The 24,566-nt window shown below is 49.8% G+C and overlaps 8 protein-coding genes across 8 annotated transcripts, besides 2 other annotated features; 5 read left to right on the top strand and 3 right to left on the bottom strand.

Annotated features, from left to right (window-relative positions):
- Window positions 1-592: 592 nt before the first annotated feature.
- On the top strand, window positions 593-3,062 carry NFIA_076380 (uncharacterized protein; the record flags this gene model as incomplete). The annotated part of the gene is made up of 3 exons (XM_001259604.1): window positions 593-690; window positions 772-899; window positions 964-3,062. 3 exons carry the CDS (start codon window positions 593-595, stop codon window positions 3,060-3,062), a joined length of 2,325 nt encoding a protein of 774 aa, XP_001259605.1.
- Window positions 3,063-4,392: 1,330 nt separating this feature from the next.
- NFIA_076370 (uncharacterized protein) lies at window positions 4,393-5,106 on the top strand (the record flags this gene model as incomplete). Its single annotated transcript, XM_001259603.1, has 1 exon — window positions 4,393-5,106. The coding sequence occupies one exon, from the start codon at window positions 4,393-4,395 to the stop codon at window positions 5,104-5,106; it is 714 nt and encodes a 237-aa protein (XP_001259604.1).
- A 222-nt stretch (window positions 5,107-5,328) lies between these two features.
- On the bottom strand, window positions 5,329-7,207 carry NFIA_076360 (putative helicase; the record flags this gene model as incomplete). Its single annotated transcript, XM_001259602.1, has 4 exons — window positions 5,329-5,724; window positions 5,784-5,960; window positions 6,024-6,943; window positions 7,003-7,207. 4 exons carry the CDS (start codon window positions 7,205-7,207, stop codon window positions 5,329-5,331), a joined length of 1,698 nt encoding a protein of 565 aa, XP_001259603.1.
- A 186-nt stretch (window positions 7,208-7,393) lies between these two features.
- NFIA_076350 (putative SNF2 family helicase) lies at window positions 7,394-9,650 on the bottom strand (the record flags this gene model as incomplete). Its single annotated transcript, XM_001259601.1, has 7 exons — window positions 7,394-7,497; window positions 7,552-7,709; window positions 7,762-7,881; window positions 7,938-8,025; window positions 8,081-8,165; window positions 8,285-9,014; window positions 9,064-9,650. The coding sequence occupies 7 exons, from the start codon at window positions 9,648-9,650 to the stop codon at window positions 7,394-7,396; spliced, it is 1,872 nt and encodes a 623-aa protein (XP_001259602.1).
- An 833-nt stretch (window positions 9,651-10,483) lies between these two features.
- Window positions 10,484-10,515: a microsatellite.
- A 99-nt stretch (window positions 10,516-10,614) lies between these two features.
- Window positions 10,615-13,680, bottom strand: NFIA_076340 (MCM DNA helicase complex subunit MCM6; the record flags this gene model as incomplete). The annotated part of the gene is made up of 4 exons (XM_001259600.1): window positions 10,615-10,734; window positions 10,803-11,773; window positions 11,835-11,974; window positions 12,041-13,680. 4 exons carry the CDS (start codon window positions 13,678-13,680, stop codon window positions 10,615-10,617), a joined length of 2,871 nt encoding a protein of 956 aa, XP_001259601.1.
- Window positions 13,681-15,569: 1,889 nt separating this feature from the next.
- Window positions 15,570-16,337, top strand: NFIA_076330 (uncharacterized protein; the record flags this gene model as incomplete). Its single annotated transcript, XM_001259599.1, has 1 exon — window positions 15,570-16,337. One exon carries the CDS (start codon window positions 15,570-15,572, stop codon window positions 16,335-16,337), a length of 768 nt encoding a protein of 255 aa, XP_001259600.1.
- A 1,244-nt stretch (window positions 16,338-17,581) lies between these two features.
- Window positions 17,582-17,612: a microsatellite.
- Window positions 17,613-18,815: 1,203 nt separating this feature from the next.
- NFIA_076320 (putative DUF221 domain protein) lies at window positions 18,816-21,853 on the top strand (the record flags this gene model as incomplete). Its single annotated transcript, XM_001259598.1, has 5 exons — window positions 18,816-18,866; window positions 18,945-19,407; window positions 19,472-20,089; window positions 20,163-20,489; window positions 20,547-21,853. 5 exons carry the CDS (start codon window positions 18,816-18,818, stop codon window positions 21,851-21,853), a joined length of 2,766 nt encoding a protein of 921 aa, XP_001259599.1.
- A 1,443-nt stretch (window positions 21,854-23,296) lies between these two features.
- On the top strand, window positions 23,297-24,061 carry NFIA_076310 (polysaccharide lyase family 20 protein; the record flags this gene model as incomplete). Its single annotated transcript, XM_001259597.1, has 1 exon — window positions 23,297-24,061. One exon carries the CDS (start codon window positions 23,297-23,299, stop codon window positions 24,059-24,061), a length of 765 nt encoding a protein of 254 aa, XP_001259598.1.
- Between the last annotated feature and the right edge of the window lie 505 nt (window positions 24,062-24,566).

Here is a 24,566-nt window from a genome sequence, read left to right as displayed (position 1 = left end):
TCGATTCTTTACCCTAGCTTTAAGACATTTTGGAGTGGGGAGATTGCGCTGGCAAAGAGTGAGAGCTGAGCTGAGGCTGGTTGATATACGCTGGCCGCTTTTACCCCTTTGGGCAGTGCAGACTGGGACGAAACGTTTTGCGGCCGAACGACTTTCTCCATCCCGACCTCATCTTCTCCGCCCGCACCATCGATTGCTCTCTCTACCGTTCCCCTTGACTAAAGTCTTCCCGTTGAAATCGACAGTGTGATCATATTATCTACTGTCCAGGTTATTCTCAGACTTACCCTGTCGAAGCAATTCCAAAACAAAACCATCCTTGTTACCCCTCATCTCTTCCCAAGCACACTTTGATCCTTCACCGATTTCACCTCCGCCTGCCGCCTTGCCACTGGCAAGTGGCCTCGCTTTTCATTTGACCTTTTATCCTTCGAAACCACCTTTCAGTCGATTGAGAACGTCTTCACTCAGAGATCTATCCTTGGGTCACAAGATTTATTCCTGTCGGCGACGCTCGTGCCTCTCGAAGGTGTGAACCAATGAGCACGCGGTAACAATCTGATCATCATATCACCCACACACTGCCATCCTTATGGCGCGACGTTACCAGATCGATGAGCTGCTATGGCTGCGCTCATCGCCTCTGGTCACTAAGCCTACAAATCTACCACCGGTAGAAGAATGGATGGGGTAAGAAAAATATCGCTCGCTTCCAGTGACCATGCTTATCTCGCTCGCTCTCATGATACTGACGATTCTACTCCTTATCAGCTCGATCCCTGACCCAACCGCGCAACGAAAACCTACAAATTCTAGAGACACCACGAATCCAAACGAAACAACGCCTAGGAGACCAAGCCTATTCGAGAATCGCCATATCTCGAGAAACTCAAATTCTGGTAAATGACGCCATTGTCCACTTTTCATATGCCAAGACTAGCTAACTCGGGGCTGTTGTTGAAGAGGATATTGTTCTCGGGCCTCCCAAAACTGCTTTCGCATCTGCATCTCGCATACCGGGTAGCAAAGGCTCGATAGATTTCACGGACCGTCCCTCCCGTCAGGTCGAGTCTGATGAGGCATCAAACGAGCGCTTCAATCTGCGAGACAAGTTCTTCAAGGACAGGGAAACCGGAGATAGAGAATTTGATCGCCGTGATGGTAAACCAACGCCGTTCAACGGTCGTCGTGGGGAAAGAGAAGAATGGAACAACGGACGGCCGCGTCGTACTTTTGGCCAAGAGGATCAAGACAGAAAGCCCAGACGCAATGTAGAATTCGACCGTTGGAACCGTGATCAGAGGGAGCAGAATCCTGAGCGAGGAGTGAGCGAGAAAGAAGCTCAATTTACCCCTCGGAAAGATGGTACGCCGGGTCGAGCCAGGCATGAAGGAAGCTGGTTTCGCAATGACAACGCCCAAGACGGACCAGAGACAGAAGACGAGAAACTTTCAGTGCGGAACAGAGATTGGCGTCGAGATAGACATGGTGCAGATCGCGACTGGAATCGGGGAGCCAAATTTGAACAGGATCCTGAGTGGATGGACACGAATGACAGAGACGAGTCGCGTAAGGTGCATACGCAAGAAGATTTTGAGCGCTGGAAAGAGCGAATGAAGGCTGGCTCCTCGCAAGCACAAATGGAGGAGAAGAAAGAGGCTCCCTCCGAATCGGTTGCCAGCAGACCAGCGCAGCCTGCGCAGCCCGCGCAACCCGAACACCGACCCACGGATGGCGAAATATTCAGCAGCAACGGGGCGACTCTCCAGTCGGATTCAGCGATGGAGCGTTTCTTTGGACTTCTAGGTGATGCAAAACCCGCTCAGGAGGTCGTCACACCCGCCTCCATCGAAATACCTAGCAAGAAAGAGCCAGCACCTGGAAAGCCTGGAAAGTCGTCTCGATTCGCCGGGTTGTTTAGTCCGCCTCCAGGAAGCCCAGCGAAGGAATCGGAGCACCAATTTGGAACCAGATCACCAGCTCCCCCGCCTTCAACCAATGATGCGGATCAGGAAGGGTTCCAGCGCATCTTACAAATGCTTGGAGGAAGCAAATCGCGCAATGCGACACCCCAAATCGACAGTGCACAGGCCCCTCGCCCAACCATGACGCAAGTCGATTCAGCTCTGAGTGCTCTCTCTTCTCCTTCTAAGGACTCGGTGAAACGGCCAGAATACATGGCGATGCCGGATGCCCATCCTCACAGCACGGCTCCCACAATTCAAGAAAACATGCACGCACACGACTCCCCTTTTAAGGACTCTCAGCCTCGCGACAGAGAGCATCTTCTTCGTTTAATGCAACAGGTTAGGGTGAGTCCGGTCGCTCCACAACCTCACGGACTACACGGTCAACCTCAAAGTGCCGGTCCCGCGCCTGGTCTAATGAATGTGCCGGAAGTATTGTCCCGCCCCCCGGGCATCCCGACCGCTCAGAAAGGACACAATTTCTTGGATGACCCCGCTATTGCCAACATGCAGAGACCAGATGCTGATCAGCTTCGGAGAAGACCTGCCAATGGACCGCCCATGGGTTACTTTGATGAGGTCCCATTTCCCCAAGGCGGTCATATGCCAATCACCCCAGGTGGCTCCAGGCCTCCTCAAGGGCAGGGCCATCCTGGCATGGGTATTCAGCGACCACCGGGCTTTGAGCATCTTCCACCTCCGGGATGGAATGGTCCTCAGATGCCTCCGCAGCAGGGTGGCGGCCCCAGCCCCTTGGTTCCTCCTCCCGGCATTCCAACCCCAACACGAGGTGTCAACCCGAACTTCATGATGCCGCCTATGCATGGCAATGTTCCGCCTCCCAATGAACGCCAGATTTTCCCACGCGGTGCGGGCGGCCCCCTTTTACCAGGGATGATGCCCCCTCCTGGCTACATGAACGTCCCCCCGCCGTCCGCGTTCCCACCTATGCCACATAATAGTGACGCTCTTCTGGGACTTGGTCATGGTGGACAGGGCCCTTTTGAAGGTAACCCCGGTCCACAAGGACCTCCCCCATCCTCCAGACATCTTTTGGACATGTTTGGCCAAGTTGGTCCAGGGCAGTTCCGGTAGACGAGTACGATGCAGACCAACCATGCCTTAAGCGTGCGCAGACTGGAATTCCTGAGATGCCATGATACCCCTTTGCTGGAGCATTTTGAGTTGGTTTTGTTGGTTTGTCTGCAATTTCTTAGCTAACTTATGGTGCTTTTTACCCCTGTTTCACTCCTATGCCTCGCAAAGGGGGTTTTATGGTCTCTCTGGAATGGCTTTGCTCCAACGCTGCGAGGATATTGGTCGAGTATGATTTATGACGAGACGATCGTCCTCTCGACTTCAATCTCTCGAGGATTGTATGTGTCATGGCAATAGTGATCGTGATTGTAATCTACTCCTGCTAGTTAGCTTATGAATCTCGATCAATTACATGGACGGTCAACTCTATCCAAGGTGTTGTGATCTAGGAAATTGCGTAATATCTATCTTTAAGTATGAGGAGTGTCCTTGAGACTGGGTAACTCGTCGCTGTCTGTAGTATCTTCTGCCAGTTGTCAGGTCCATAGTCAAGGACAAACCACCGAGTAGAAAGTGTGTAACAACATGCCTCCATGCTTGAACCCACTAAACTTCTCCCTTCTATGACACTGAATCGCCTGCAATCTGTTTGTCACTAAAGCTATGAAAGAAGTACTTTGAACCCTTTAATTCGCTCTATACCTCAGACAAATTGGCCATATTGTGTGAAGTGCTGCGCTATATCCCAGGGTCCGGACATCGTTACTCCACCCTCTTCTCTCTATACTCATCTTGTCAGCCATGTTCACAAGCTCACATCCTTTCATCTTGTAAATCAGTCCGGGGTTTCTTCTCTATCTCCTCACTGTCAAAGTAAGTACTTCAGGCAGCATTCTGGCTCGAGGACCGGACGCTAGATCGTCCACTTCATCCACACTGATTGAATACACAAGCGCTCTGTTCTTGAATTTTAACCAGTGCTTGTCTGCTCTTTCCTGCTATCATGCCATGTACGGTCCAACAGAACAGTCTTCCCTCGAGTCGGGTAGGTCGCAGCTAGAATATCTCCCGATCCTTTTCAGGCCCGCACACAGCCATCGACTACAGCAGTCACCTCCCCTCAACCCGCAAGAATCCCGACACATAGTACTCTATTCTTTCGTCTTTTAAGCTTAAGATCCTGGAGAACGACAATGTATACTCTGCAGACATGAAACTCTTTCATTATCGAGGACCTTTCCCGCCAACAGCACTAACTTGCCGTTTCTTGCAGTCACCCACGCACACAATGATGGACGAAATAGATTTTGAGCTCTGCTTGAATGTAGACCAAGTTGTGAGTCAATGATATGTATTCATAGTTCAAGACTATGCTGCTAACAAGCAAATGACACAGGCAACTGCCTTCCACCGTGAGAAGAGAAAACGGTACCCTGTACACAATAATATCACCAACTCCATACACAACACGACACCACGAATCCGAACACACAACGAGCTTGGAGACAGCACTGCAGATGAGAGCATGATAACCACTGTTCCACCGGCGAAGCGAGCGAGGATATCGCAATCAGACGCTCCGTACCAGACACAATCCACGAACGCAAGTTACCAGAGCACAGGGCCGCTGCTATATTCTAGTCCGGTCCTCAATAATTATACAGGTTTCTTCAACTTTGAGAGCTATCAGGGAGGTCCTTTCGATGCGAATGACGTCTTGCCTGCTGTGTCTCGCCGAGCTATGAGCGAAGAGATGGACATAGACATGATGTATATGGGGAGTGAAACGGAGACAGAGGCTGAGACAGAGGCGCCTCCTGGGAGGTTCCACGATCAGTGTCCGATCCATTCGTTCGGTACTTGGTCGAATCCGTCTCTTAGTGGAGGGCTTGGAAGCTTCTCTTCGCAGCGCAACAATTCGCCGAGCATATTTCCCATCTACGAGGATTCGATGGATATGGAGATCGAGGGTGTCTTCTGCGGAGAGGATTGGTACTTTTCTCCCGACGAAGACAAGGAAAATGTTGAGAATGGCCATGAGCAGGGTAGTATTTTGCAGGAGATGGATTCGAACTCCGTCGCGGTCCATCAACGGGGCTGATGAATTCATGAGTTACGATGTGGAATGATCTTACGTGGAAGGCAAATGTTGCCATAATGGTATTTTGTTTGATAACCATTATGTTAGATATGCAGATGAGAACTGAAGTAACAATCAAAATTTCATATGCTTGCAATATGTGGAATCCCCAGATAACCAAAGAAAAGACCGATAAATAGCGCCGAATAACCAAGCGAATAATATCCAATAAGCGCATTCCTTTCATCTTGGAGTATTGCGTCTCAAGCACTGAGAACTAAGTCGAAGAGCCAATGCCTGTATCGCGTTCTTTGCCCTTTGGTCCTTTACCCTTGGATCGTTTCGCGTCGCCTTGCTGGTTGCCTTTGGTGCCTTTGTCGCCTTTGTCGGCTTGTTCCCTTTGCGGCGTATCTCGACTCTGATGCCACCGTTTTCTTGCATCTCGACTTCTGCGAACATTTTAAGAAGGTCAATAATCTTGTCTCGTTTCTGCAATGCTTCTTCACCAATGGTGCTGTTGATATTGGCCGACTTCTTCGTTTGTAACTGAAGGATGTAGTCGTCAATCGTGTTCTGGACGATGATTTTGACAACCTCCACCACTTTCTCTTGTCCTATTCTGTACAGTCGACAGAACGCCTGAGATAATCACCCGTTAGAAAGTATATTCAACGATTGTCCCATAAACAAATGCGTACCTGCTGCTGCACGGCTTCGTTCCACCAGAGATCCACAAGGATACACTTATTTGCCATGGACATGTCGAGCCCTGTACCGCCGGCCATGAGGCTTGCAATCATGACTTTCACTTCTCGCTTCTCCCTGAACTCATTCATACTCGAATCGCGGGCTCCAATTGACATCTTTCCCGTCAACTATCTTGATGTTAGTGCGCCCTGAAGACAGCTCATTGAAAATTGAAATCGCAAGGCACTTACACGACAGTGCGCCCAGCCTTCCTTGGTACATATCGAGGAAAAAATCCGAACGAAGTCAAGAAATTGCGTGAAAACGACAACTTTGGCATCTGGATCTTCTCGAACCCAGTTAGCTACTAATTCCCGAACCTTATCAACCTTTGCACCAGGCATTCCCCCTTGAGCGGCTGAAATCCAATCCAGCTCCTCGTCTTCATTCTGCTGTTCATCACCCGTTTGCTTCATTCGTGATCGTTGTGCGGCGGTTGCGAACATCCGACTACCAAACAATCTGCTTGACTTTTTCTGAGAAGATGGTTTGGTCCTTCTAGTGTTGTTCTGAGTCAAACTGGAAGTGACCGACGGCTCATCGAGTATGATACGTTCGGCAGTGCCGCAATATTCAGCCTCCGCGATAGGGTTGTTGCATGTTTGACATGTTGGCTTCCCATCCGCAGAAGTGAGACTATTTTTGAGAATGAAATAGCACTCTTCGCAATACAGATGCATGCAGCTGGTGATGATTGGACCTATTGGAGTTAACTCGCAGTGTGGGCAGCTGGTTCTTCTCAGGCGTTCGTCCCATTGCCCATCCTCGTGAAGCTCCGTAGTGAACTTGTGAAATTGTTTGACAAGCTCTTCTCTGTCTCCGTTAAGCTCATTCCTCGACTGGCTCGGATCTTCGTTATCTGGCGGTGCGGCGGGCAGGGAAACTCCTTTCTTCAAAGTGATAAACCATTTTGTTATCTGGGTTGAAGGATGGTCAGGATCTCTTGTTTCTCTTGCAATTTCGACAAGATCTCTCATAAGAGACGAGTTCAATAGCCCCTTGACAAGATTCTGGGTTGTGAGCGAATGACTAGAGATCATTCTCAGTTTCAAGATCATAGTGAGAAAGCACCGACACTGTGCGAGATACGGATTCGTGTCATCGCTGAGACCTTCACCAAGAGGTTGGTTAATTCATGCACGCGCAAAGCAACAGGTCAATAACACGTACCGTTGATATTTGCAATGAATTGCTCGAGAACCTCGTCGTAAATTCTTCTTTCTACATCACAGAAATCTACCTTGATGACTGACTCCCCGATACCAGGTAACTTGATGATAGGCAACGAGAAGAGTCGACTGGAATGCGTCCGAAGGAGGATATAAGTTCGACATAGATTCCGAAGGCGCTGGTGGACTTCATCACCTTGTCGCATAATTGTTAGAGGTCAATAGAGTAGCAATGAGGGGCCATTTATATACCTCGCAATAGCGTTTCACGAACTGACTGTAATCATTCGTGTCTGGATACTCCAGGAAATCGAAGTGCGGATAGAACTCAGTGATGAAGCTGTAGTCGGCCTATTAGCACTCTGGTATCTCGATGTAAGAAGCAAGAATACTTACTTAGGCACGGGTGTTCCACTCAAAATCCATTTGTGATGGCCAGTGAGAGCACGGACGGCGATTGACGTCGAGGCAAGATGGTTCTTGATCGAATGTCCCTCTGAGTAGACACAGTCAGTTACAAATGAAAGCTTAGCATTTTTCAGAAGCTTACCATCAAGGATGATCCTCAAGAACTTGATCTGATGTAATGGCCCGATCTCTTTGGCGTAGAGTTCCTCCCACATCTCAACGATCTCCTTTTCATCGAGAACCTCACCTCTGCGCTTTAACTGCGGATACGAGCGTCTGACCTCGTCGTATGTCGTAATTCTGATCACCAAATGAGTTAGTCATCTGGGAAGCGTGCCGCAGTATAACTTACATGACACTGAACTTCTGCAGACTTTGAATAACGTCGACGCTACGCATTCTGCTCTGAGCACAGTATATGAGGACGTCACCAACAGCGTCCTTCTCACAATGCTTGACGACTTGGCATTCCCTGTTCATATTATCAGAATACATTTCATGAAACAAAACAGCACCGACAGGTCATACCAGTGCCCGACAAGGTGAGGTGGAACGACGATCAATGTTGTTTTGACGGGGTCGTCTGGGTCAACGCATCTTCCATCAACAATATTGGCTAGAGCGCAACAGTTAACATTTGCCACGCACGGAATTTGGCAAATGCTACTTACCTAGAGCCTGAATAGTTTTGCCATAACCCATAACATCGCAAAGAAAGCCCCCATAGGGCGGACTGGTCGAATTCTCCCGATCACGCTGTTGACATTAGTCGTCTTTCTCAATCTACCCTAGCATTTGCTTACCATCCACGCTACACCGAGGAGCTATGTCACGCGTTAATTTGGATAATCAAAGCATGCTGAAGGTGTTCAAACCTGATGATGGAAGAGACTAGTCTTCATGCCCTTTATCCTCCACCCGCCCTTGCCATCAGATCTTGCTTTATGCCTGAACTTTGTGGTTGCCTCGAGGATTGCTTGCCTGTCGGACTTGGCCTGATCCTGATCGGCAGAAGGGATGCTAGCGACAAGTTCAGCGAGGGCACTTTTCTTGTTTTTGGAATTAGATATTGGAATTGCCGGAAGTCCAGCATTCGCTTGAGCGTCTGCGATAACATCGGGATTGAGAAATGCGTTTAGGTCGAATTCCGGATCAAACAAGTTTTTCTTGCTAACGTCACCGCTAGCTGGAACATCTTCATCGCTGTCGTCTGCTTTCCGCTTTCGAGAGCGTTTCTTTCCGGAACCCTTGTTTCTCGTTACACGTCCTAAGCCAATTTCGAGACCTAACCGCATACTTCTGCGTCTTTCTGCGGCAGAGACCCTATTCTTCTGCTTTCGTGGGCCTTTTGAAGGTCGGTTTGCAGACGGCATATCCGAGCGCCTACCAGTGTCTCCGGGTAATGGTCCAAGTGACGAGTTGAGCAGTTCATCATCAGATAAATCCGGAAAAGTCTCGAGGGTCTGTTCTGCCTCTTCCAGAGCCTTCCGGCTGGCAATTCTCTCCTTGCGCCGAGCCTCTTTCTGCTTTGCTTTTTCATACTGTACTGTGTCCTCGAGAGTCGGGTTCTCAAGGGTATTATACCATGTCTCGATGATATCAAACCTACCACTGTCAGTCAAGTGGGTATCTAAACCGCTATCATGTGGCCTACCCTGTGGAATCTTCTTCCTGGACCTCAGGCCATTCAGACGCGACATTTTCGTCAACCGATCCCTGAATCCCTGTAACCGCAGCCGCGTCAGGAGCCTCGGAGGATTTCGACGATGAGGCCACCACAGGCTGTGGCTCATCCCGATTCATCAGATTCTCAATGACCGTCACACCACTTGGAGATTCAGTCGATACCTTGTCTTGCTCCTGGGACATGGCTGTAAGACCATTGCTTTCGCTCATACTCCCATCTTGGGAAGCTACAAATTGCCGAATTTGCTCAATCTCATTATCGTCAAGGGTATTGTCCGCCGGCTGGCCCACAAAAAGTTGATTGTCGAAAGAAGCAGGTGCTGTGCAAGTTATTGATGGTACAGGAGTCGAGGGAGGTGCTGCCGTATCGTTGGGGAGGGAAGTCGTAGGGACATTTTTCCGTAAAGCCAGAACGCTTCGGGCATGGAGGGCTTTCGATGCGGTTTGCTGTCGACGTGCATCTATATCCTCCAACTGAGAAAGGTCGATATCTAGTTCAGATGGTCCTGGTTCTGGCAACATATTGTCACTGCTTTGTGGAGGATCGAGATCCATGGTTGCGGGTATAAATAGAGTCACAACGTAGGCTATTGGGAATAGACAACTGAGATGACCAAGGAAGGCCGATGATCAGAGGTTACAAAATGGTTTCAACGGCTCTCCTTCTGCGGCAGTTGGAGAAGATAGGTTTCGGAGGAGACAGTCGTTCGTAAGAGGGAATAACGAGAGCTGAGAGGAAGTGTAGCGGAAAGAAGGCGAGTCTGCTGGTATATTGGAGAGCAAGCAAAGAAGATATAAGAATGGAAGATGATCGTCCGAAGTTAGGCTTTTATAGCCTGGAGGCTAGGGAAGATGAGGCCAGTGCGATATGAAAACTGAGCATAAGGGTGAGAAGCGAGTGACAGGAGATGAGACGAGAGAATTGAGAGATATACTGCAGGAAGAAGTGACATCTAAGTAGATAACTGGTTTCAACTTAATCTGGGTTCAAGGAGGTGATGGGGTAAGTACCAGACTAGGAATATGAAAGAAAGAGAAGCAAGGTATAAGCTCGAGATGTGCTGGGAGCGTTAGGTCGGATTAGGGCAAATGGTGAGGTCAAGATGATAGCTGGAAGTAGAGATGTCTATAGAGAACGACTTGAAAAAAGCGACCTCGTAGAAACGTCCCGAAAGTGAGATCAAGGGAAGATAAGGCAGTTGGAATGTGATGACAAGCCTCAACGAAGAAGCGTGCCTGCTTAATAAAACGGATGTGATTTGTTACCCGAGGGCATGTAGAGAATGGCAGATTTGAATCCGATGTAGTATTGGAGAAATGATAAGAACGACCAGTAGACCATACGCCTTAAATCAATCTAATACCGAATATCAACAGCAATCCCAGCCGAAAGTGAGAGAAAATCGAATAGTGGAGAAAACAAACAGGTATCATCACTCATGACCATTTGCTCCATAGGTATGCCCGACATATATATGATAATCCTTGACCCTGAAATTGAAGAAGAGAATGCTACCGCTTAAGCCTCCTCGTAGGCACAGTTAGGATGCAGCACATAGACTGTCCGTTGAACTTGCTCTTGCGGATCCCCATCAGCATCCACCAGACCCTCTCCTCGGATTGGCATGAGGATATTTTCCTGTTGTGCCGAAAATAGTCAGTAAAACAAGCGGTGACAAAGACACTTGCTGTGGGTGAAGGACGAACCTTGACCATCCTTTTCAAAACTTTTCCAGCCAGGTCGCGCTCACGCTGTAGGTCTTCCTCGTTGTTCAGCTCAGACTCAATTTGCTCCAGGTACCAGACAATCAGATCTTCTTGCTCGACACCTTCGCCCGACCTCGATTCGTCCTCACTCACGCGGCGAACAAACAGATTCAGGATCTTCATGTACTTGTCATATGTGATCTTCGTCTTCTGACGCGGTTGTGCTTCCGCATGATCACGCATGGGACTGTCACCTTCCCTGTCCCGATCAGCCATCTCGTGATCCTCTTCACCAGCGCCTGCATTCGCATGAGTGCCTTCGTCGTCGTCAACTTCAACATCATCCTTCTCGACGGTGACGATACTCTGGCGTAGGAGGTCATAGGCCTCCCGTACAAAGCTCGGTACGATCTCCTCTACACAGTTGGCCTTGGCGACAGCCTCGGAGAGACGAACCAAAGACTCGAGTTGACGGACTGTGATCCGATATGAGGAGCGGCCAATGCCTCCTTGAGCGTCGTTTGCTCGCAGCTCTTTGTACTTCTCAACAAGCAAAGCCTTAGCTTCTTCGGTGAACACGGGTCTGAAGGTTCGCGCAAACCGAATGTAGCGTTGCAATTGCTCCGTGCTCAGTTCTGGCTGGACGGCCTCATCACGGTTCATGTGCACGTTGACGATGTGGTCAGCCAAATTACGATCCACCGTTTCATTCGGCTCATCTCGAATCACAAAGAACAAGTCGAATCTGCTCATGATAGGAGCACTGAAGTTGAGATTTGCGCGCAATGTAGCCTTCGGGTTATAACGACCACCAACAGGATTAGCAGCTGCAAGAATCGACGCACGAGCATTAAGTGTAGTATGAATGCCCGCTTTAGCAATAGAGATAGTTTGTTGTTCCATTGCTTCGTGGATGGCAACTTGATCGCTGATGTCCATCTTGTCAAATTCGTCGATAGCACAGATACCCCCTCCGTTCTGTGTGTGTCATTGAGTCAGCATAGAAATAGCGTGTGGACAGCGGGGCGCGACGTACAGCAAGCATCAGAGCACCGGCTTCAATAGTAAATTCACCAGTCTCGGCATCTTTGACGACAGATGCGGTCAGACCGGCTGCAGATGATGCCTTGCCACTAGTATAGACAGCGCGAGGATGCAAAGAACAAATGTACCTGGAAAGAACAGGTCAGAACCTCCAAAATCGCACAAAGAGCGCGTTGGCATGGCTGAAAGCTTACTTCAAGAACTGACTCTTGCTTGTTGAGGGATCACCAACAATGCAAATATTGATATCACCACGCAATTGCATGTTCTCCTGTTCCGTATGTTTGCTGACACCTCCAATCAATTGCAGAAGCAACCCCTTCTTGATCTGCCGGTGACCGTAAATCATAGGGGCGATTGAATCCACCAATCGAGAGTAGATATACTCTGAGTGAACCAGATTCTTCAAGTCCTGCACTTCGTATGGTGTGAAACTCTGAAGGAGAGCCTCCTGGGCTTTGTCCTCGTCGACTTCTGGTTCATTGTTTTGGTTCAATGAAGCCAGGATGTTGTGGGATTGGCCGTTCAACTGCTGATTCGACTGCTGGCCAGGAGTTGTTGTGTCAGGCGTGACCATACAGGCAAGGAACGCCAGTCGATAAGTCAAGTCTCTGACACCCAGTGACTTGAGACCAGTGACACCTCCTCCACCGACGTCGCCACTCCGGAAAGCACCGTTATCGCGAACAGCCTCCGGTCGTACGCCTGGAAGTCCCAGTTGACTGACATCAGGAATTACGATCAGTGTACCGGTGAAGATGCAACGTTCACCAGCCTTGGCACGGTCGACCATCTCACCACGCAAGATCACATCCATGGTGCGGGGCATGCTCCCAGTTGGAATTTCGTGCGATGACTCCTGCAGTTTCACCTTTTGCCAGTCAACGAATGTGCTCTTCCCAATATCCAGGCGCCATCCAGAGCGGTTCATGCAAATGTCGTTTGGGCACTGTGTTGGCTCGGTGTAGCGGAAGGTCTGTTCTACATTCGAGACAACTGATTTGCACTGCTCACAAACGAAGGTCCCAAGAGAGAGCTCAGGCCGGATCTCTGATGTCCGAGTAACGGTACCGGAGATAGAGAGCAGCTTTCCAATTTGGGAGGTACGGAGTTGGCGCAGTCTAGAGACCAAGGGCAGGTTGTAGAACGCCAAAGAAAACAGCTTGTCAGTCTGCTGATGGCGGGTTTTCTCGCGCATATTCCGCTCCAAGTCAGGGTTTTCGGTCACGCTTGCATTGGCGGCCATCATGGATGAGCTAGCCTGGGAGGAGACACTGCTGGCTTGACGATGAGAGACGAAGTATTCGGGTTCATATTTCGCAATTAAATTGTGAAGGGCTCTTGTTAGGAAGGGTTGGAATCGAAAGTATTGGTTGGCAATCGCATCCGCCAGAATCTGGTTATTGAGAGAAGTCAAGTGGGTAAAATCGACATAGAGGGTAGAAAGCTCGAATTTCTTCATGCCGTGGATTTGTGCGATATAATATTTGTCACTCAGTATCTCCGACGACGGTGGAGGCGCCGACAATGACGGTTCCTCCACATAGGTCTCGAGCAGTTCCTCAAAGGCCTGCTGTACTTTCTCCCCAGCCAAATCGACCACTGGGGGAGGCCCAGGAAGATAGGGATTGCGAAGTCGGCTCACAGTCGACCGGCTAGGGTTGACGACTTGGTCATCGGGGAAACCGCCATGTATCTCGCTCAGCGGGCCATTGCTCTCGGATGGCGGTTGCGGCCGAGAGCTGGGGAGGTGGTCTGAATGGAGCCTATTGTCACGGGAGCCAGCTGTCGACCCCAATTCAGATTGAAGTACGGCGTCAAAAAGGGAGGACATTTTGGGCGAGGGCGGACGGCCAGAACAGGGCCGCTATGGGTAGCACAATTGCGCAAATCGAGAAACAATTGAATATTGTTATTCGATTGAATAGTTATTTGAGAGACAAGTCTTTTTCAGTATCGTGACGTTGAGCAAGGCGTCCGATGAAAGCGTTGATAGCGTCAACAATAATCCCCCTCGGACTCGTAACTTTCTTCTCTCAGAGATGCGCGTCTAGGACGCGACGCGTAGCGGAGAAATAGATAATGCGATACTGTCGCGTAAAGTGGTTTTTGTATGCTTACATCAGCAGCTGTGCACGGATCTCTGACACAGCAGACTTATCTGTTGCCTATTCGGGTAATAGGTCCTGACGACGACTCGGCCATAACCGTGGCGGATCCCAGCAGTTGGCATCCTTCGGCCAATAGTGCATCAGAACACCAATTATTTCGGCTTTTGACATTCTGACGAGCCAATCGAAATGTCGTCTCAGAATCAACTTGACTTTTTGGGGTTGGACTATCGGGGCTCTTCGTTGACCCTAGTCCCCTCTTACGACCCACTGCCCTGCTGGTCTCTCGACTCCTCTTAGTCTCCTCGTCCATCATAAGAACGGGCAAGTCGGGGTCGACCCTTATCGTCGGGAGCTGATCATCGCCAGGTCGTCCCTATCCTCGACGACGACTTAATCGCCAAGCTTATGACATCGCCTGAAATCTCGGAAGCTGTGGTTATGGGTTGACTTCTTTTAACATTACTGTTTCGTGCTGACGGTATCCCGGCGAATCGCACAAACCGCTATGCAGTCATAACATAATCCTTGCTTGTTAAGTACGTCAGTCGTCGAAAGAGTCTACTGCCACCTGCTAGCTCGTGATGGCTGCACCCAGGCACGCTCTGCCCAATCTGTCGCAGTTCGCACCTCGAACTGGAGTAATTGACACCTCATGCGAAAGCCAGCCAAGTCAGTGCACCCCTCCAACTACAGATTTTGCTCGAAGTCTTCCAAGCTAGCTGACCCTGGCTTTGCCGTTGACAGTTCGCTCCAACGATGGGCTACAACCTACGAAATCAAAGAGGCGGAGGCGTCTCTCGACAACAGAAGATCAGCCCGCGAAAGACAGGATATTCTTTTTTGTCGATTCGAATTCTTCATCGCGGGAAAAGCGGGCGTATGTCATGCGTCACCACGTCCAGGAAAAGCGAAGGCAGCGCAAACATTTACACCCCCACAACTCAGACGATAGAAGGAATAACCGACCCCTCCGGTATCTTCCATGGAAGCAGACGACGAACGAAAAGGACGACCTCGACGGGACCGGTGCAGTTGGAGGAACTGAAAGTGAGACGGTGTCTCACAGTAACGCCTTGGTACGTGGTCATCACTCTGAGTTGATTGAGCGGATCGTGCGTGATGTACAATGTTCCCATTCGAGGAATTCTCCACACGATGTGTGTGTTGGTCTTTACAAACGAAAACGAGGACGCTAACGTGGGATGTCTAGATTCAGACACGCTTTCCCATGCCTAGATCCGTAGTCAGTGCGTCTAGCACACCACTTCTTACGTCGCCCGTTGCCTCGCTTGATGCATCCCGTCAAGACCCTTTCCACAGTCTACCGATGGTCTGCTCAAAAGAAGATCTTGAGCTGATTGATTGTTGGACAAACAAACTCACATATTGGTCTGGTCAAAATAAGTACATTAAGGACCAAATTTTCCGCTCTGCCATGGTTCACCAATTACCTTTCCAAGCGGTCGTACTTGGCTATTGTTCCCGATGGAAGGCTCATATTCACAATTTGACGGATAGCCGACAAGTTCAAACTCATATTGGACAAGCCACGCGAAACATAGAAATGATCAGAAAAGGGGTGGTGGATATTGACGGAGACAATCTCGCCATGGCATTAACAGGATTGTCGCTGCAAGAAGAAAGATTCGGTAGCCAGCAAAGGGCCCGAGAATATGCTGACCAGGCTGTCCAGATTCTTCGATCCCAGGGCGGGACTCGCAAAGGTGTCCAGGTATTCTTGCATTATGTGCTATATGTCGCGATATCTCCACATCCAACCGTCGACAAAGTCGGTCAACGGTGGCTGGTCACGTTTCTTCGCGCGGCCGAGGAAATGATGCATAAACACACATCAGCTGCGTGCCTGTCGTCTGTGCCCCTGCGACGGGAGGCATTTCAAATGGATGGCTTATTGTTCCCTTTGCTTTCCAGCGGGCCACGCCCATCACAAGTGCCGCACACTTCGCGCCTATACGTGGTGCGGGATACGCCCAGCCAGGAAATCTGCCGTACTGCGGCACTCATCTATATTACAACAGCTTTATGGGATTTCCAAGACTCGCCGAGTAAAATGAATCGCTTCCTCAACTACGTTATCACGGTCGTGAAGCAACACCAGCTTGATCGTCATCCTGCATGCGAGACTCTGGTGTGGGTCTTATTGGAAGAAGGATACGAAGCAGATATGAGGGATCCCGAACGAGCATGGTCTACCGGCGAGCTATTGAAGACACACAAGCAACTTCGGCCAGATCTACAATTCCAGTTCAATGAAATATTACTGAGCCTGTTAATGCTCGCGCCGCCCGTGCGCGGTATTGATGCTTTTGAGGAGGAGCTCAACGCCGCTGCACCTGAAATTGTGGAGCAGCTTTGAGACGCTGCATGGGATTTGTTGACGGAGCGGCTGGCCTTTGGTGATCTGACCTTACCGTTTTCCTAGTATATACTTTTCTAGATATGAAGTTTTCCTTGCCTGGGGAGTCTCCGGCTTGCAGGCAGCCGTGCTCATCCCATTTTGCCAATTTAACGACTTGAACAATTGCTCGGACTGTCTTTCCATTCTTAAATTTGATTCTATGTATTTTGATATCGTGCAAGCTATATTTACAAGCCAGTGCTGCTGCGCCACACACCTATGTTTCTAACCCGGCAATGCAAGGTTTGCTCGAAGAGGTACTCCGTACAATGTGCAAGTCATCAGAATCTCCGAACAATGCTGCATGGAGTAACGAATTCCGCATGCCACATGTTGATCCTTGGGCCACCTCGTAGGCGTAGTACTTCTACGTTGCGCGAACCACAAAAGACACAAGAGGGGGGAGTATCAATTGGTGTAAGCGTCATCGATTTCTGATCAGTTCTGCAGACTGTAGATCATACTACTATCCAGGCATCCACCGAGTGCTCCATTTGGCTGTGACTAATCTCCATAGATCGTGCTGCAGAACGGACCATGGGTGGTTAGGTGGAGAAATCTCGTGGACCGAAGACCGAAGTACACCTTTACCAGGTGAAGATTCTCTGAGGCTGGTGGTCATGCAGTTTTTGCGGCAAATTTCGACGGGGTGCATGAAGATCGTTAGTACTTTGCGAAAGGTTCCCTTGGAATATGCAGAGGGTGCTTCTAGGGAACTTTGATCTGTGCTCTGTACATAACTTGATTCCGATTCTGGGATAAGAATCGAAGATTAGTGGGCACATATCACACCGCATAATGTATGGAGTATGCAGTAGGCTAGTAGATAACTCATTGAATATGTTAAAACTGTGGCTGGTGAGACTAAATGCTGTTCTGGTAACTGGTCCCTCAGTACTCGGAGTGAGTGGGTTAGGCGGGCTCAGGCATTCCTTTGCCGCTTTAGGACATCGCGATACGTACCTTACCGTCCTGCATGTTACATCCCTGCTCCCTCCAGTTCTGCTAAGGTACTGAAACAATAATGATGATGATACAGTCATGACGTGAAACCAGTCCGCCGCTCATCATACGATTTGATCTGTCGGAGATCATACCTGGTCCTCAAAGTCGAAAGCGGAATTTGACTTTGCCCCTTGAATGTGGGGAGACGATCAAAATGGCTGTAGTACTTCGTAATTTATGTAGCATTTGTTCCTGAACAGTTAGGTACAGTGAGGTACAGTGAGGTACTCTGTACAATACTCCATACTCATGATAGGTATGTGGTACCCGACCTAGGAAGGTTTAAGGAGCTGAGCTGGTGGTCGCAAAAATTTGCCACAGATTGAATTCATCACGACGCAAGTGGGGCGCATTTCCAGATCTAGTGGAGCCAGGTCATCAGCCCAGACAGACATTGGCCAATGTACATGCAGCAGTGGTGTTCGACCAAGCCGATAGAGTACTAGCGCTAGCGAAGTAAAATATGTCATCAGCTGGGCACTATTGGAGCTAGTTTTGTTAGTGAACCACGTTGCGACTGGGGAATTTGCTGCTCAACAGCTCAAGGAATTACGAAGAAAAAGCAAGGCACTTACGAGGGCAGATAGAGTCATATTGCAATATCATTATTAGACAGGACGGAGCGATAGTTATGTGTGGACCTGATAAGTAAATTATGTCATGCTAGGTGGCTGCAAGCTGTAAGTAGAGGTTTTGGTTTCAGCTAGTGAGCTAGCGAGTGTAAACAAAGTCCCATGCTACCTAGGAAATGAATTTGCCTTATCGTCATCATCGATTCGTCCTGACGTCCCAAAGACCAGGTCTTTCTCCAGTGTGGCTCAAATACTGGAATTTGGGGCGGATCTACCTTACCTATCTCGTGCTTTCGCTACAAAGGAAGTTTCACTGCATTCGACTTCGGCTTTTCGCTCCTCATTATTTTAGCAGTGCACACTATTGAGAGCCGGGAGATTCCAAATCTCTTCATTCCTCGTACATCAATTGGCGTGCATGGCATGTGCAAGCTGAATCCTCCGAGCCTTTGAGTGGTCCGACATCCTTTTCTTTTTCCGACCCAAATAAACTTCGCGTGGAGAGCTCTCCAACGTCAAGCTGTTGCTGAGCGTATCGCTCGCCCCTCGTCCCCTTAAGATTCGGTTCCTTGGTCTTTTGTCTGTCGCTTGACCCTTATCTACTAGTCCTAATTTCTTTTTCACGGGCCTTTCGCCCGAGAGTCTTTCTTTTTTTTCTTTCTTCCTCTATCTAGCATTTCTCTGTTGATTCTCGCTGCGTGGCTCGATCCTTCTGCACAGCCAGCTCGTCGCTCCCTATTGCATCTTGGGTGCTTGGAACTTCCAGACAGCTCCCGACTTTTTGACCGCTAAAAGCGCAAACTAGGTCGACTCGGCAATTCCTCCCCTAAGCGCTGGGGAGTGAGTCGACAGGGTCGAAATGGCCTTCTACGGCGATATGGCTGGTCTGCACCAGTTGTCGCGCCGTGCGGTAAGTACCAGGAGCTGCGATGGACTGCGATGGCAATCCACCTTGGGTTTTAACGGAACACTGACGAGCGCCCTCTAGGATGAGGACCCCGAAAATGCATCCAACTCGGCTTCTAGCTTGTTGTCCACTTTGGTTCCTGCCCTAGTGGTAGCTGGCATCATGGTCTTGGTCTTCGTGATTCTGCGGCGAAGCGAACGTCGCATGTACATGCCCCGAACCTATCTCGGCTTTATGCGCCCTGAGGAACGCAGTCCCCCCGTCGGCACTGGCCTGTGGAATTGGATTATCGATATGTACAAGTTACCCGACGAATACGTTTTGCAACATCATTCTATGGACGCCTATCTTCTGCTTCGCTTCCTGAAGTTGATTTCAGTCATTTGCTTTGTCGGCTGCTTGATAACCTGGCCCATATTGTTTCCTGTCAATGCCACAGGTGGAGGTCACAAAGAGCAATTGGATATCTTGACCATGTCCAACATTGCACAGGATAAAAACGCTCGCTACTATGCCCACGCCTTCATGGCTTGGATCTTCGTCGGTCAGTAAACACTGCGCAATGGTATTTCACTCTCCCTTTTTCTCGAGGTCTGATTGAATGGCAGGATTCGTGTTCATGACTGTCACCCGCGAGAGCATTTTCTATATCAACCTGCGCCAGGCGTATTCCCTCTCTCCCGCCTACGCCAGCCGACTCTCATCGCGAACCGTTCTTTTCACAGCTGTGACTGAAGACTATCTCAACCGTGACAAGATCCGGAAAATGTTCGGCATTGAAAAGGTGAAGAACGTTTGGATCGCTACTGACGTCAAGGAGCTAGAGGACAAGGTCAAGGAACGGGATGCTGCCGCCATGAAATTGGAAGCCGCCGAAACAAAACTGATTAAGCTTGCAAACGCTGCGCGAGCCAAGGCCTTGAAGAAAAGGGGAAATCCCGAGGATGATGCTGTGCCACTTGAGAACTTGTCTGATGAGCCAGATGACGAATCGGGCTCTGTGGCAGCTCGCTGGGTCAAGGCTTCCGAGAGACCCACGCACCGCCTGAAATTCCTTATCGGAAAGAAAGTCGATACGATCAACTGGGCCAGGTCAGAGATTGAGCGGCTCAGCCCCGAAATCGAAGAGCTCCAGGCTAAGCACCGTGCGGGCGATGCCAAGCTGGTTTCATCCGTCTTTGTCGAATTCTACGCTCAAGCGGACGCGCAACTTGCGTTCCAGTCGGGTATGTCAGGCTTCGGGTTTTGATTCCACGAACGTTTAGGTGATCGTCAGTGCTAACTAGCAGATGTGGTCAGTCGCTCATAATCTACCTCTGCACATGGCCCCTCGTTACATTGGTCTAGACCCTACACAGGTTCTCTGGTCGAACTTGCGCATCAAATGGTGGGAGCGCATCATCCGTTACTCTGCCACAATTGGATTTGTCTGCACTCTCATCGTCTTCTGGGCAATCCCAGTCGCTGTTGTCGGTTCTATATCGAACATCGATTCTCTAACGGACAAGGTCCCCTTTCTCAAATTCATCGACGATGTCCCCAGCTGGATCAAGGGTGTCATCACTGGTCTTTTGCCCACTGTTTTGATGTCTGTGCTCATGGCTCTATTGCCCATTATTCTGCGATGTAAGCCGGGTCTTCCCAAAGCCAACGTGACAGAGCTGTACTGATCGTGCGTTTCAGTGATGGCCAAGCTCGGTGGCGCCCCCAGCGCGGCAGCTGTTGAGCTGACTACACAGAATTTCTACTTCGCTTTTCAAGTCGTTCAAGTCTTCCTGGTTGTGACCTTGGCTTCCTCGGCGGCTAGCGTGGTCACCAAGGTCATCCAGCAGCCTACTTCTGCTCCTCAGCTCCTCGCAACGAGAATCCCCAAGGTTTCCAACTTCTACATTTCCTATATCGTTCTGCAGGGTCTTTCTTTCAGTTCCGGTGCCCTGCTTCAGATCACCGGCCTGATCTTGGGCAAGATTCTGGGCAAATTGCTGGACACTACCCCGCGAAAGATGTACAACCGCTGGTCGTCCCTCGCCGGTTTGGGCTGGGGAACCGTATATCCTCCCTTGACCCTTCTTGCAGTCATCGGTAAGGCTTCGTACTTATTGATATCATATTGGTTCCCTGCAGCTAACGATGTCGTCCCGTTGGGAATAGCTATCACCTACTCGTGTATCGCTCCGCTGGTGCTTGGTTTCGCGACCATTGGTCTGTACCTGTTCTATTTCGCCTACCGGTACAACATGCTCTACGTGTCCAATGCCAATATAGACACTCAGGGCAAGGCTTACGCTCGCGCCCTGCAGCACATTACTGTGGGTTGTTACTTGCTTGTGGTCTGCTTGATCGGCTTATTTGCCATCGGAACTGCAGCCAACCGGATGGCACTGGGCCCCTTGATCTTGATGATTATCTTCCTTGTCTTCGTGATTCTTTACCACATTTCTTTACATAACGCTCTCTCTCCTTTGATTAACTATCTTCCCAAGAACCTAGAGGCTGAGGAGCAGAGTCTTCTTACCTCCCAGCCAATCAAGCACGGCGGTTCTGTTGGCGAACACCCGGACGACATTACCGCGACGAATGCAGGGAAGAATGGGAATGGCAGTTTCCCGGACGTTGACGCTGCCGAGAAAGGCCTGACCACCGCCCCTGCCACCTCCGAGAAGAAACCTAATCTGATCGTGAAGTGGTTCCGCCCCGACAAATACGATGGATACTGGCAACTGCGGCGCCTTGTCCCTGAGGCTCATGAGACTACACAGTACCCTCCAGAAGTTGAACGCGACGCCTACTTCCACCCAGCGATTACCTCTCAGCCTCCACTTCTGTGGATTCCTCGTGATAAACTCGGGGTGAGCAAACAGGAGGTCAAGCACTCGGCACGGGTCATTCCCATCACAGACGAGGATGCTTGGCTGGACGATAAGAACAAGATCCACTGGGATGTTGATAAGGGCGTTCCTCCCATCTTTGAGGAGAAAATTTACTACTAAGACGCTGGGTTTCAACTTCCGAACTCCTTTTGCTGAGCGGTCATTCTACAATGTTCGACGTGGAATGAAGTTATTGCGATGCGGAAGACGTCTCGTCCTACTGCTTGGATACCCCATTAGCCACGGGCTGATTCAATGTCATCGGCCTAGTACCCTTTTTTGGACAAATATATAATCTAATGTATATTTTGGAGTGGATCCCTCTGGTGGACACAGACATCTGATAGTTTACTTTTTGACGTTTTTGACGTTGTCTATGATCCTTGGATAGTCTTGATGTCATTGCACTGCTTCATGCAGGAACGCTAGGATATATGAAATTTTTGATTCCTGACCGCGCTATCTGAGACTAATAGTAACGCTAACCTTTTCAAGTGATCATAATCAGGAGTCTTTGGAAAAATCACGGGTCGTCTACTGCAATTGGCATCAACTTCACCCGAGTCCTAAGAAAAGGGTCCAACCCACCATCCGGCTCACCCACACAGGAGTAGCAACTCCCACACGGCTGCGTACCACAATCCCAACATGTCACGAATGGACCAGAACATCCATACGCACAGCAGTCCAACGGATATCTCTCGTCGCTCTGCAGAACAGACTCGCTCATCAAGTTGTGGCTTGGAATTGAGCGTGCAAGAGAATAGGGGAGGATAATCATAATCATTCCTGCTGGAGCGACAGTAATTATAAACGACATCCGAAGTGTCTTCATGATGTTCAATGAGTCAGTTTGTACACAAATGACGGTGTTATGGTGTTTGTCCCGCCATGCGTATGAGTAAATATAAATAGGCCACGGGTCCCATAGACCAGGATCTCGTTGGCAACTCACGCATATCACCACGCTCAAATATACCAATAATAGGTAGTTCTGCGCAGGGATCTCGGCCTCAATATATTAAGTCGAGGTCTCCGCAGAGCACCGCCGGACCGGACATCCGGTGATTGTTTGCCTTGAACTGTTGCTTCATTCTGTTCTCTGCTTCGGTCGGGGTTTCTCATAACGGACCAGCCCCAGATCATATATGTTTTGCACCTCTTTCCCTTTAGGTTATTTATTCTTCTTTCTCCTCAACGTTCGGCTGCAACTCTTCAATGCCACGGTGATGTGGTCTGAAACACCGATGGTTTCCCTCCATGACAATTGCCGGTGAAGTCGGCAAATCGGCGACGGCGAGCTAGCAGTGACGGGGGCCCATTTTCCATTTTCGGCAGATGCTGGTCTAGCCTATGCTGTTGCTAGTCTCAAGAGGGTCCTGCAATGTAATGCTTAGTTGTGATGACAAGATGATTAGGGTATCGCCTGCAGATACGATGTAACCCTGGTCTCACGATGCTTGCCGGTTCAGGAGTCATACATACCCAGGGGTATATATAGCCCCGAGATTCCAGCGCTTTTGTCTTCAAACCAACAGATCAAGCAACTGTCCATCCTCCAAAATGATCAAACCCTCTATCCTCGGGGCACTGGCCCTGCTCAGCTGCGCCCTCCCCAGCAACGCCACACAGATCTTCCGCAACACCGGCACCCTGGCGGGCTGGGACTCGGTCAACCACGAACACTCCGGTACCGTGCAGCAGGTCAGCAACGTCGCCTACGAGGGCTCCACATCTCTCAAGATGACCCAGGTCTATGACGCGAGCTACACAGGCCGCTACCATTCCGAGGTCGTCAAGAACAACGTGTACAAGCGCGGCGACACGGGGTTCTACGGCTTCGCATTCCGCCTACAGCAGGACTGGCAGTTCTCCCCGGCGCAGTCGTACAACATCGCGCAGTTCATCGCGGATTTCTCCGACACGGGCTGCGACGACTACATGCCCTCGAGCATGGTGTGGCTGGTCGGGAACCAGCTCTACTCGCGCGTCAAGCAGGGGACCGTCTGCGCGCAGAAGACCCAGACGTTTAGTAACCTTGCCACGGTTACTGCGGGCGTGTGGCACAAGGTGATTATCCAGGCGAGTTGGAAGTCGGATGGCACGGGGTTCTATAAGATGTGGTTTGATGGGGTCAAGGTGCTGGAGCAGTATGATATCACGACGACGGTGGATGACGACCGCGAGTTCCAGTTCCGGGTTGGGCTGTATGCGAATGGATGGCATGATGATAAGGGCATGAAGGGGACGCAGGGGACAAGACAAATCTGGTATGATGAGATAGCGGCAGGGACGACTTTTGCCGATGCGGATCCCGCGCAGTGGTAGGCATCACCGAATCTCAAGACGGTTCAAAAAATTCGAGGTGAACAGATTCCAGATACGAACAAATATTCGCAGGTAGATAGATGATGGTGACTGAATGTACGGAGTATGGGGAGAGGCTTCCAAGTCCTAATTTGCTGCTAATTGATCCACGTTTCCGGCAGCTAGGCAAATTGACATTGGCTTGACCCTTTCCACTAATTCAAGGCAAACTCCACTTCGTGTGCAGTAGTAGCAGTACAGACAGGAATAGTCTGAACCCTGTACTCCGTAGGCCCGTAGACTAATGTTGAAGGGGTCGGTTAGTGTCTGTGTCCACTCATTAGTCCGTACTAGGACCATCTCCATCCCACGTGTGTTCATGAAAGCTTACCCTCAATCCCTGATTCGAGACACGGCACAATTGACCCCGTCCATGTTTGTCCCTGATTCCTTGCGAGTTGCGATTATACATTTGTTTCAGACCCTTTATGCATATGTATTCTCGATTTTCAACACCATCGCTTCT

Source organism: Aspergillus fischeri, genomic scaffold (genome assembly GCF_000149645.3).
Source record: "Aspergillus fischeri NRRL 181 1099437636264 genomic scaffold, whole genome shotgun sequence".
Lineage (NCBI taxonomy): Eukaryota > Fungi > Ascomycota > Eurotiomycetes > Eurotiales > Aspergillaceae > Aspergillus > Aspergillus fischeri.
This window is presented reverse-complemented; position numbering and strand designations above follow the sequence as displayed.